Here is a 12,450-nt window from a genome sequence, read left to right as displayed (position 1 = left end):
GCAATGCCCTATACCTTGGGACGAGCCAAAGAAATCTGGACAAACTACAGGTCACACAAAACAACGCCATTAGGGCAGCATTCAACATACCTAGACGGAATCATATAGCCACTATCAGACGCAACATCCAGTGGTCACCTATCTTGCACCGCATATCACTCAAATCACTTGTGCTCACACACAAGGCACAGAACAATGCAGCTCCAGCCTACTTAATATCACGTTTCTCGCATCACACAGCCACCAGACCCTTGAGAGCTGCCCAGGCGCACACTTTGGACATCCCCAGCTTCAAATTACGCTCGGCAGGAGGGTCAAGTTTTCCGGTCCTTGCTGCCAAGCTCTGGAACTCACTCCCCAATGCACTAAGGAACATTCCGCTTTGCCACGTATTCAAAACCAAAGCTAAACTTTGGTTACGGGAACAAGACATCCTGTAAATTTGTAACTGCTCACAGCGCGTACCCTTCTACTGTAACCTTGGGTACTGCTACTTTGTTGTTATTATCTATGTCATTTTCACCCGTTATGTTATACTGTATCATTGTCATTTTCACCGTTCATGTTATACTTTATCACTACCTATGTAACTGTTAACCTCTTCTCCTGGAACCTGGAACTTCTCCTCTGCAACTTGTAACTGCCTACTAAACATGCGCCTGCAAGCCTCCGGGCAAGGTGCGCAATACAAATAAATAAATACAAATACAAAGGTTAAGTTGTTTGAAATGCACTTGGCAAGCCAATACAGCTGGGTGACAATTGCAGGTTCTGACTTTCATGACACCGGTATTCCGTATCGGGGAAAAGTTCATGTTACCAGTGATAGTGGCGTATTCAGTGCTGCGCCTAATGAGGTTGCGCGCTAATGAGAGTGAGTGGCAAGTTGGTAGAAGCCTGTCCGGGATGCCATGTAAATTGCTTGCTATTTCATTCCTATCCCATACAGCAATGTATCAAATGTTTAAGAACTTGCATGATACAGGAGAATGTAAGGATTGCCAGTTATACAATCCCGTTAGCAATGGCAGAGCTGGATTCCCTGGCTCCGTTGGGTAATTGAAGATTGGTCTCAGGTATGTGTGGCTTAGTAATCCTATGGGTGTGGGCTTGCTGTGCCTCTTAGCTGGTCTCCTTGGCTGGTCTCTGGATAGTGACTATCCAGAGACCAGCAGAGGAGAACAGGAGCCGAAATGATTCCGGCTCTGCCTTTGCTAACGGGATTGTCCAACCGGCAAGACATAAACCCATCAACCATGGGCAGCCTAGAATTAATTTAGCCTTGAGTAAGACCCAATGGGTCAAAACACGTGTCGGCTGACCTACCTAAATCACTGATCAAATCCTTCACACGAAAACCTGTAAAACTTTGTGTACCTTATTATCAACGCAAGAATCCCGGGATGCAACCCTTTCATGTTAATAAAAGAGGTGTGAGAAGCACATCTCCCTCCGGTGCGCTTGCTGCTAAATGAATTTACCAAAACCTAAACAAACAGTATACCTAATGGCCCAGTGCTGCCTGAGTTGATTCAGCCTCTAGTGCCCACTCGCCTTGTCATGATGCAGAAGAGCATGTGCATCAGACTGGTCTCCATGCACTATTAGAACACCTGCCCAGTCTTCCATGCACCAGGTAAGTACGAGAAATAAAATGTCCGGATACTGACAGACATGACAGATTCGGCGCCATTCTGAGTATCCAGTGGCTCTGTGGGGAGCTGCTTTGGGCTGCATTGAATCTTGGCTGTCAGGGAATGGCCATGATGCACACAGGTGGTGTAGAGGTGACTACGGCACGTTGGTGGTACATACAGGAAGCAGCATCTTAGCACAGTGCGCACATGTGTACTGCACACATTCTTTGGATACGCTGAGTCGACATGTATATAAGGGAATCTTTCGTATTCTTTGATATCTCGGTGACACCCCGATGCTCTATAAATGTTATTAACATGACATATTAACATATATCTTGCCTATCACTGACAAAGCTACTGTGTCAGTCGAGGTGACCAGGTGGCATGTTGTCCTGTTCTGATAGTGCCCAACTACCCTGGCAGACAAAGCACAAGGATGTCCGCTGGATTTCTCGCAAATTGCTAATTCAAGATGGCATCATTGTGGAGGGCATCAGTGGTGAAGGCAGTTTTTGGTGCCAATGAGGGAGATGGGCTCCTTATGGGGCAGAGGTCAATGCCTTCATGTGCCGGTGTCAGATCAGGACCTGAAAGGCGCCCCTGGCGGGCATCCGCCTCCCCAGCCCCTTCCCTAGCTCCATCACTAAACACAAGTATGCTGGAGTAGACCCGATAAGGCACAGACTGCACTCCCGGTGCACGCATTACGGCAAACAGCTACCAATGGGACGATCTGGATTCACGAGGGAGTCAGGTAGAGTTGTGCACAGAAAAAGGGCGATTTCAGATGGAAAAGGGATCGGATTCCAGGTACATGCTATCGCCAAAGTTCCACGATGGCATCTGTGAGCAATTTAAGCAGCCAGTACAGAACATTTTGAATTGGAATAGGTCCTTGTCTGATGTGTTGGCAATATGCTTTTTGAAATTATGTTTCAATTTACAATAAAACTGCAACAGTGAAGTGTAGGGCTTGTGCATCAGGGGAGCCATATTACTTTTTTATTGACAAGAGATGGATTGTGAAATCGGCCTAGGGAGGTGCGTGAAGGCTGCATATACAAGGACATACCCTGCTTAGTCCTCAGGCTGAGTGTTAAAATGGCGAGTCTAGTCTAAATAAAAGAACTAGCCAACAACTTCAGGGCTGTCTCATGATAAGTACGGCATTACACTACAGCTGTACTTGTATCATTTGCTGTTAGATGAACTGGTCTTGAGCAAGCAGAAGAGAGCGGGGTATATTCTTGATGTCTTTGTTTCAATTGAGTGAAGTTAAGCCAGCATGGAGTCATGAGGTGATAGACAGGGTCAAAATGACGACATTATGAGGTCGATGTTGTGGCTGAGAGGGATGTGAAATGAGGTATTGACACGGGTGTGAAAGGGCATGAAAGTTGGTATGGAAGGATGAAATCCCCCATTATAAAAACAAGGCAATCTGAATGAAAGGGAACCATTGAATATACGTTTGTATGTCAATGTTTTCAGTTTATCTACAGTGTTATGGGGAAAAGCATGGCAGGGGCAGACAAGGCAAGAGGGCATAGGGAGTGAACAATGTCGAACTTTTCCTTGACAGTGTTTCACTGTAAAATGTAATGTCATTTTCATTGTAAAACCGACTTGTCACAACCTTTGCAGTAGGTCAACCTTCCACGTCTATCGGTTGACATGTCTTTTAACATGGGATCTTTGATGGGTTACATGTGTTTTTATGGCACATATTTTCAACACTTTTTTTACTGCACTTTTTCTACTGTTTTTACTGTTTTTCTGATGCAAAATGTGGTTGAGGGGAGGGGACTCTCCACCATCCACCCATCCTCCACCGTCCTCCATCCCATATTGCCTCACCCAAACCCGCTGGGCATTTTACATCAGACATTTGGCACTGAATGTGTGGTAAAATAATTCTGCGCTGATATTTCTGTGGTAAAGAGATTTAACATAGAAACATAAAAGGCATGTCGACCTTCGTAGCAGGTCGACCTTTTACTGCCTATCATTTGAAATGGCGATCTTTGGTGCGAGTCAAAAGATACACAAGGCATGGGGCTCTTTTGACATTTTTTTTATCACCTTTATAAATGTATCCCATAATATAATAATTTAATTCATACACTGTCCAATAAAAAAGAAACATTTGATAGCTTCTTATATAAAGCATAATAACATTCTATAACACAAAGTGCAGGTATAACTGACTGTAAGAAAAAAATGTTTTTTTAAATTGTACAATTTATTAATTGTATTATCATATTATTAGATGCATGTTTACAAAGGCAACAAACAGTATTATCTTGCTTCAACGCGGAATTGATTAGAACATGTCTGATTTTATACTAGGTCTTTAAAACATTAAGTCTTTGATACGTAAAGTTAATTTTCCCTAATGGCATTGTCAGTGGCTTCATTTAATGACAGGGCATGTTATACTGGCAAAGATAAGTGTCTATCACAGATGCAAAACGCAAAGCATTAAGAACTTGCATGCACAATTGCACCTCTCTGTTGTAGTGGTTCATGACGTTCTACAAAAATGTGAAAGAATGCAGCCATAGCATGGCCCAGTTTCATCTCTAAGATTGGGAAGACCAAACCGTGTATCACTCCCAGGGGCCTTTCTGTCACTTCCGTGTGCCTAGAACTACCTTTCCTACCAAGCAAAATGAATCCCCTTCAGGCTGGTGCTGACCTAGACATATTTGTAAATAGTAGCCCCCATGCTGCTTTCATTTGGTATCATGAACGAACACATAAGGTCCTAAGGCCGTCTTTCACTGCCTTCTCTACCGCCTCTCTCGGTGCAGGTGACATCCCACACTCATTGAGTGTCAATGAGACATCTTCTGAAGAAGGTCAATGCAGATCCCACATCCCTTGCTATCTATGGACCAATTGCCATCTGCCAGTTTGAAGAATAACCTCTTTCATTGCTGTTAATCAAGTTTCCACCCCACCAGCAGGCCAGACAAACCAGTAGTGAGTGTGTCAGAGCACTTTATTTATGACTCTGACCTACCAGCTGCACTTGTCATTTTATACCTCTCTATCGCCTATGACATGGTTGACCATTACATCCTACTTCACCACTTCCAAAATACAATGGCGATTGGTGATCAACCACAGATGTGTTTTTTTTTTATCATTTCACAAAGATAGGTTGTATCAGGTAAAACCTGACCAATTCCAGTCCAAAGTCTGGTTTGCATCATAGGCGGGCCTCAAGGTATGGCAATTTTCCAGTGTCTATTGAATGTCTATATGAGGCCACTGGCTTCCCTGATAGAGACCCGTGACTTATCATCCCAATTCTATGCAGGCGATTAACCAATAATGGTCCTCATTGGGGCTGACAAAAACCAGGCTCACCCTATCATGGTTTGCACAGAAAGAATCCATCATTGAATTGTAGCAGGACGGAGGTTATACTTCTTGCAATCACAATCACTGGCAACCTCCCATTTGCATGCCCATTATATTTGGGCCCGTCATACATCCCGACCGATCAAGCTCCAAATCTTAGCATGATTTCTGACTTCTCAGCACAACGCGCTCTAGTACACAGGAAATCAAACTTCCAACTTTACATGTTTTGGAACATCCGTCCCTTCTTTGATATCCAATGGAAAGTGGCGATCATACAGACTCTGAATCACCTGCTATAACAGCATCTATTCAGGATCACCAACAATTCTGATCAAGCGAAATCAGCTCCATTAAATTTAACAGCTGGAATGATAAGAAATGCACAGCGGTTTGGACACGTCATTACAATCCTTAAGAGCCCACACCGGCTCCCTACGTAATATCAGATCCTCTTCAAGGTTTTGTGTATCACCCATAGGGCAGCCTGGCGTGTTGGGCTGAAGTACGTGCCCACCATCACCACATCTAATCTCTCCCAGAAGAACATATCCGCTTGATATCAAAGGCCTGCTCTGAATTGGCAAATATAAAAGGAAGCAGCCTGGTTTAATACTGCTTTCTATCATAGCCACAAAGTGGTGGGACCAGCTTCTGGAGGACATCAGATACTGAAAGGAACCCTAACATTTCAGAACGAAATGTAACATGTTGTTCGCTCAGGCTTATTGGTTGACAAGCAATCTTCTACGCCTCCTTCAGTTCCACGATATTCATTCGTTCAAACTATCCGTGGGGACTGACTTTTGTTGATGCAGCTCTTACCGACATTTCTACTGAAAATGTCTACTGTAAAAGATTATAGCTCCAGCAATGAGACCTTGTGTAGAAACTGGCATGATCCCCTTCCCGGACTCTTGAACTCCCTTTTTACTGATTGCACTTTGAAGAATCGCTGCAAAAACCACAGTGAATACATGAGCAAATATATTTAATCCGTGCCATGGATGGTAAAGTCGGCCAAACGTCTCTGGAGAACACGGTGTCGTTGTGGGCTAACAGGAGAAATACTACTAGAATGTTAAAATGCAAATAAGTGTCTTCCAACATTTCTGGCACTAAATGTTGCTTCTCATATAACAGTAGATGACGGATCATTAAAATGCAATATGGATTGATAGACTAAATTGAAAAGCTATCTGCAAAAGCATTGGATTAAGCAGCCTGCTGAGGGGTAGACCGCAAGGTCATCAGCAATTGCACGCTGCAATGCATTCAGAATATTAACTACATCTGAGACCATTCAACTATTTCAGACCCCCACCATCCAATGTCTGATTGTGGTTGCCATTAATGGAGTAAATTCAACATTTTACAAATCATTAGCGGCTCTACAGGGAGTCAACCCCGCACACCAACTCGCATTCCATGTAAATGGAGATTATTCCAAGGATCCAGGGGTGTTTGGTTTTATGATAACTGATCTTCTCAAATGATTGATTCTTGACTTTTTGATTACATTGTTTTGTGGATTATTTAATAATGCAGATGTTCTTAATTTATAGTGCCCAGTGCTTAGTTAGTTAATAAAATAAGTGACAGGGCCCAAATTATTTCCAGCACACCCGTGCCAAAGCGGTGTGACAACTTGCCGTCCACTGCTGCCATCACGCACTGCTCCCTCCAGAGTGTCAACATATTTGAGGTTGCAGAGTACCTCTCACACGATCATTGGGATATTTTACAGTATTTGTAAATTGCACAACATAAGAAAGTACAACATAACAAATGTTTAACCCTTTAACTGGGCTATTGTGCATGTCTGTGCAAATAGGACAAACATACTGGTCCTCTACTCTGAGTCTGTAGAGGGAAAGGGGAACATTTGGATTGTCTATCCAAAGAAAATAGAACGAAAGGGCTTTCCTCCTTCAGTAAAGTGATGGGCAAGTGTAGTCCAGGTCATTACTATGCTGACTAACTTGACTGTCAAACCTGACAGCAAGTAATTCTTCTATCTGTCGGCACTCAGCACAGGATCTCCTACTTAGCAGCTGCCTTTTCCCTGGCCTTGCCCCTGTGGTGGTGCTGCTGGTTGGTGACTGTGCTGTTGTCCACTCTGCACATCATCCCCCTTTGCCCTAATAATGGCACTGGCGACTGTGCAGCGCTGATCGCAGTTGCGTGCCTGTGTTTGTTTGGGCCTGGCACGCTTCTGCGTATCGGCCCATCTCATGCTGGCTGTGTACTAGGGAAGACCAGGGAAATGCCATGGTAACACGGCCCTGCAAGTGCTAGCCACTGGCAAATATCTATCCGCTTGCCCACCTGCCTCCTGAACCAATTAACCACCCCAGTGCCATGGCTGCCTGGCTGCTGCCCACACGCACACCCAAGCTACCCATTGTGTTCAGTGGTCGAGGTGTATGAAAAGAAGTAGTGGAACTATGTTCCCGACTGTCCTGCATCCACTCCCCACAAACCCCATCTCCACGCCCCTTCCCACACACAATACAAACCCCCAAACACTTTCACCTGCTGTTTAAGGGAACATCCAGTGCACTGCACTGAAAGTGCAAGTTTCAACTTCTTCCTACACTTTTATTTTAAAACGAAACCATTCCGGGACGTATAGGAGCTGTAAAACGTAATTTTAAAAAGTAGAGGAGCACCGCTCCCGCTCCCTTCGACCACTGATTGTGTTGCGGTAGTACTAGCAGTTGTTACAGTAGTGGAGGGCACATGCATTGCAGGCAGGCTTGGACTAACCTATAGGGCAATGCCGAAGTGAAGGGCCAGCATGCTAGTGTTTTGCTTAACATTGGTTTTTGGGCCAAAATGGGCCCGTTCTATGAGTACTTCACTATGCAGTTAGTAGCTGTAACCATTGTTACTTAACAAATAGTCTTCAAAATGCACAATTTGCAAGACATTGAACCAAAAGAAATCTCCTTTGGGTACTAATCAAAATGTCTGCCATAAGGAACCAATTGTCATTTGCGATGGTGGGTCCCTTTTTCATTGGTGGCCGCGACAATTTTATGCCCTATTCCATCCTTGCTTGCAGGCATGGCCTGCACAAACACCCACTGCTGTCACTTTCCAGATCCTTATTATTCATGAAACTGACTAGCTAGCACAGCTTGCTGCATCAGGGCGAAGAATAACAATGAGCGGAGCCGTGATGCAGAGTCACATGGCCTATGCTGCATTTTGTTGACTCGCCCCGGGCACTGCCAAAGCTAAGGCCGGCCCCGTTTGTAAGAACATGAGAAATGTTAGTTGTAACATATAGAACCGTGTGATATATATATGGCTACGATGACTTATTCTTGTTACCAAGGCATTTTTCTTCTTTAAATTGTGCTGTGATTTAATCTATACCATTGATATGGGTCAGTCACATGGAAAAAAATAAACCCATCCTCTATTCTGTCTCTAAATGATCACATTTCTTAGGGTGTTGGAATTTTTGCATGAGCGGGTGAGGTCTTTTAAACTTGCAGCAGAATTTGTGTAGATTAAGAGGGATGAGAGCAGCTTGGCGTGTATTACTATTCAGTGCAGTGAATCTCTGCTAACAGGGTTGCCAGCTTAAAGAACAATAACTGACCAATGGCCGTGGGGGGATGCAGAGAATCAGGGTCCGCATGAGCAGGATGGGGGAGGTACATGGGGCTGTTAGACTGGGTTGAGAGACAGTTGTTTTTATGAGGTTAATAAGGACAGTTTGCAATGCTGGCAATTCTGGCTCAATAATAAAAGCAGTATAAGTGCAGAAAATATTGGCACAACAAATACATTCATGGTCCCAAAGTTGTTTTGCCAGTATTTATGTTCATCTGAGTTTTTTTTGCCAGCAATCATGCTACCAGAAGGTATTTTGCCAGCAATCACGATGCTATAACTTATTTTGCCTGTAACAATGCTCTTGCGAGTTATTTTTCCAGTAATCATGATCCTATGATTCTGTTGCCAGCAATCATGCTACCTAGAAGTTATTTTGCCAGCAATCATGACACCAGAAGTTATTTAGCCAGCAATCATGATCCTATGACTCATGTTGCCATCAATCATGCTACCCAAAGTTGTTTCGCCAGCAATCATGACACCAGAAGTTATTTTGCCAGCAATCATGCAACAAGAAGTTATTTGGCCACCAATCAGGGCACCAGAAGGTATTTTGCCAGCAAGCATGGCACCAGAAGTAAATTAGACAGCAACCATGATCTTGTGACATATTTTGCCAGCAATCATATTCCCAGGAGTTATTTAGTCAGTAAACATATTGACGTGAATCCCTGTGAAAGTCATCTGAGCACCATTCACTATTATGCCAGCAGCTGTGCCTCCATCTGTTGTTTTTCTATTAGCCGTGCTCCCAAAAGTTATTTTGCCAGCTGTGTCCATATTAGATAGTAATTATACCTGTGATCATGCCCACATTAATTATTGTGTCTCTGATCATTTCGGTATCAGTTATTTTGCTGGTAATCATGCCCACAGCAGTTATGTTGTCAGTAGCCAATCCACGTCGGTTATTTTGAGAGTAATTATTTTGCAAGTGACCGTGCCTTAATGAACTATTTCCCCAGTTATAATGCCTATTAAGAACTATTCCCCAATTGCAATGCCTTCCTCTCTTTTTTTGCCAGTTCCCATTCCCAAATCAATCATGTTTGCCAATGAGCACTCCCCATCAGGTATGTGTTAGAAAACGGGAGGGCATCTGTTATTTTAGCAATGATCATGTCTCCATCAGGCATTTTGCCAGTATTCATAACCATATCTGTAATTTTGCCTATAATTATGACCCTTCAGACCGGTATTGAAACAACAATGAAGACTACATCAGTTATTGTTTTAGAAACAAAAAGATTTGGTGCCACCACACAATTTGCGTCAGTTGAAATTGAATTGATTTGTAAGTAGCAAGTAGAGTCCGTTAGCGTGACACGAGTTTCGGCCCTTGGCCTTCTTCACAGCCGAACATATACTAATTGGTAAGTAATTTAACCTCCCTTCAAAATTTTTAGAGTCCAATAATTGGATGTGATCCCTGTGCCTCTTCGTAGGAGTTCCGTTCTTTCGTAGGAGTTCCGTTCCCCTTATGTCCACGTCTATGAACAATTACTGCAGGAGGTATTTTGACAGTAATCATGCACATGTGTTATCATCGTCTCAGGTGGATAGCTCACTCGCCTTGGAAACAAGACAACACGGAGCAACACAGGTTCGATCCCTGGGTCCGTGCTTAGAAACCTCTGGGTATTAAGTGCCTTATAAATAACATATCATATCACATGTGAGTGTTTTGGCCAGTTATTACACCCAAACAATGGTTCACCAGTGACCATTACCCGATTAGTTATGTTGACAGTGATCACAATCTTATCATGTATTTTTCCTGTGTTAATGCCTTCATGATGAACGTATGTTACCAGCAATCACCGCCACGTCAATTTTAACCCTCAGTAACTATGCCCCCCCTCATTGGTTTACCATGAATCATTCTCCATCAGTTACTTTGCCAGATATCGCCACCTCCATGTGATAGTTACTGTATGGGTAATCTTGTATTGTCAATAATTACGTGGCAGCAGGTTTTCTACCTAAAAGGATGCTCATCAACTGTTTTGACAAAATTCTAGGCCTAGCAGTTCTTTGTCAATAATCATGGCTTGTCATTTGTTCTGCTAAATATCTCACCCCATTGGTTGCTTTGCCAGTAACCTTGTGCCACCAGCTACTCTACTATTGTTCTGCCCGTCAGTTCTTGTATTAGAAATCAGCCCTTAACAGGCCCAAGTAGAGGCAGACCAGTGAGTCCATATTAGTTCCTTTTTTTGTCAAATAACTTCAGAAAGCAAAACCACGTGGTCGCTGCCACTGTGTTTGTGCATGTATCCCTTTCCATAGCACATTGGTTGTGTGTCAGCTCAGTTGCCCCATGTTCTCATGTTAACCAATCAGCCGCGCGTTGGTACGCGTCAATTGAGAGTAGACTGCCCAATCCTAAAGCATCTAGCTCAGTAGAATAGTGAACTCTGCTAGTTTACCCCACCCCAGAAGCCGCTCTGTGATGCAGATGCCACTGCATGAGGAACCTGGAAACCCATATAACGAAATCCCTACCTTCCTCGCACTGTGCACCCGAGTGGCCGGGACAACACTTCCATTCTAGCGCCGTCACTGTCTTGTACGCGACTTTGTACGTTGGTCGCACCATGGCTCTGTAGCTGTAAGACACAAAGAGAAAGCCACCAGACAGGTCTTCACAATTCAGCCATCTTGTCATATATGAATGACACTCAGTACCACCAAATCGCAGGAGCTCGCCCAATAGGCTGGGCCAGGACTGCTCACATGAGCGGTAGGGCTGAGGCGAATGGGAAACAGGTATGAGTCAAGAAGTTTAGACTAAGTGGAAAAAAAGGAGAGCAGAACAGGGAATCAAAAGAAAACAGGAGAACAAGAGGATAATGACGAAAAAGCAGCACTGAGGAACAAGGGATGAGGCCAGCAAGAGAATACAGTGAGTGAAAACAGACAATAGGGAAGGGGGAAAATAGAGGAGAGGGGAAAGGAGCAAAATGAAATGAGAGGGAGACTAAAGGAAATGCTCACATCCCATCTTTGATCGTCTTTGATAGCAAACCCAAGCTCCAATCGCTCATCATCTGTACCACCACAGCAGAGAGGCTCAGTCTGATGAACGTGAGAGAAACCTGTCCTTGCCTGTCATCCAGCCCACTACTCTCCATCACACCCCCTCCATTCCCAGGTAACACTTGTCTTTGGTCGCCTAGACTACCGAGTGAACCTCCTTCTCTGCTGCTTTGACCCATTTAGCAACATTCTTAACTTTGCTGCTTGCACTCTTTACACTCGTTACACTCCCCCTTGCTCCTTCCCAACCACTGACGACCTGTAGGCCACCTCTCAATGCACCACTACTCACTCTTTGATTTTTTTCCTCATACTGGCCACGCGCCACCTGCACATCACGCCTTGCCTACTACTCTCCATCTCACCGCCCTCCATTCCCAGGCAACACTCAGTGTGAATGTCTCCTGCCCGCCTTGTGACCCCCCTGGCGATGCCTCCTGTTCTCGCCCCTTTTCACTTCTTACACCCTTACACTGGAACACCCAACTCTGTGCTATCAAGAACTTCACCACTATACATTAAAATCATCCTCAAACACCATCTTCACTCCCTACAAGTTTTCCATTGCCTATTCCACCACATCTCCTGCCCCACCTCCTATTGTTCTCCCTAGGTTATAGGTCAAAGTATCGACTCAAAAGGGTCAAATGACAAAAGGGTCAAGTCAATTCGACCGAAAAAAAGGAACACTTTTTTTTTTTGTGGGGTGGGGGTCCCCCACCAACCCCCGTGTTTGGTGTAAAAACACCTTTTTTTAGCTAAACTATAGCAA

The 12,450-nt window shown here is 44.1% G+C and overlaps 1 protein-coding gene across 5 annotated transcripts in view; it reads right to left on the bottom strand.

Moving 5' to 3' along the window:
- The window catches only part of EMID1 (EMI domain containing 1), a 949,835-nt gene that overhangs the window by 829,625 nt on the left and 107,760 nt on the right, over nucleotides 1-12,450 (bottom strand). For all 5 annotated transcript variants that reach the window (XM_069619253.1, XM_069619249.1, XM_069619250.1 and 2 more), the window contains exon 3: nucleotides 11,145-11,248. In XM_069619253.1, coding sequence (XP_069475354.1) covers nucleotides 11,145-11,248 — 104 coding nt within the window. The remainder of the gene's footprint in view (nucleotides 1-11,144; nucleotides 11,249-12,450) is intronic.

This window comes from Ambystoma mexicanum, chromosome 10 (assembly GCF_040938575.1).
Source record: "Ambystoma mexicanum isolate Mex_15411 chromosome 10, UKY_AmexF1_1, whole genome shotgun sequence".
Lineage (NCBI taxonomy): Eukaryota > Metazoa > Chordata > Amphibia > Caudata > Ambystomatidae > Ambystoma > Ambystoma mexicanum.
The sequence above is the reverse complement of the archived record's forward strand: the minus strand, read 5'-3'. Positions and strand labels throughout refer to the sequence as shown.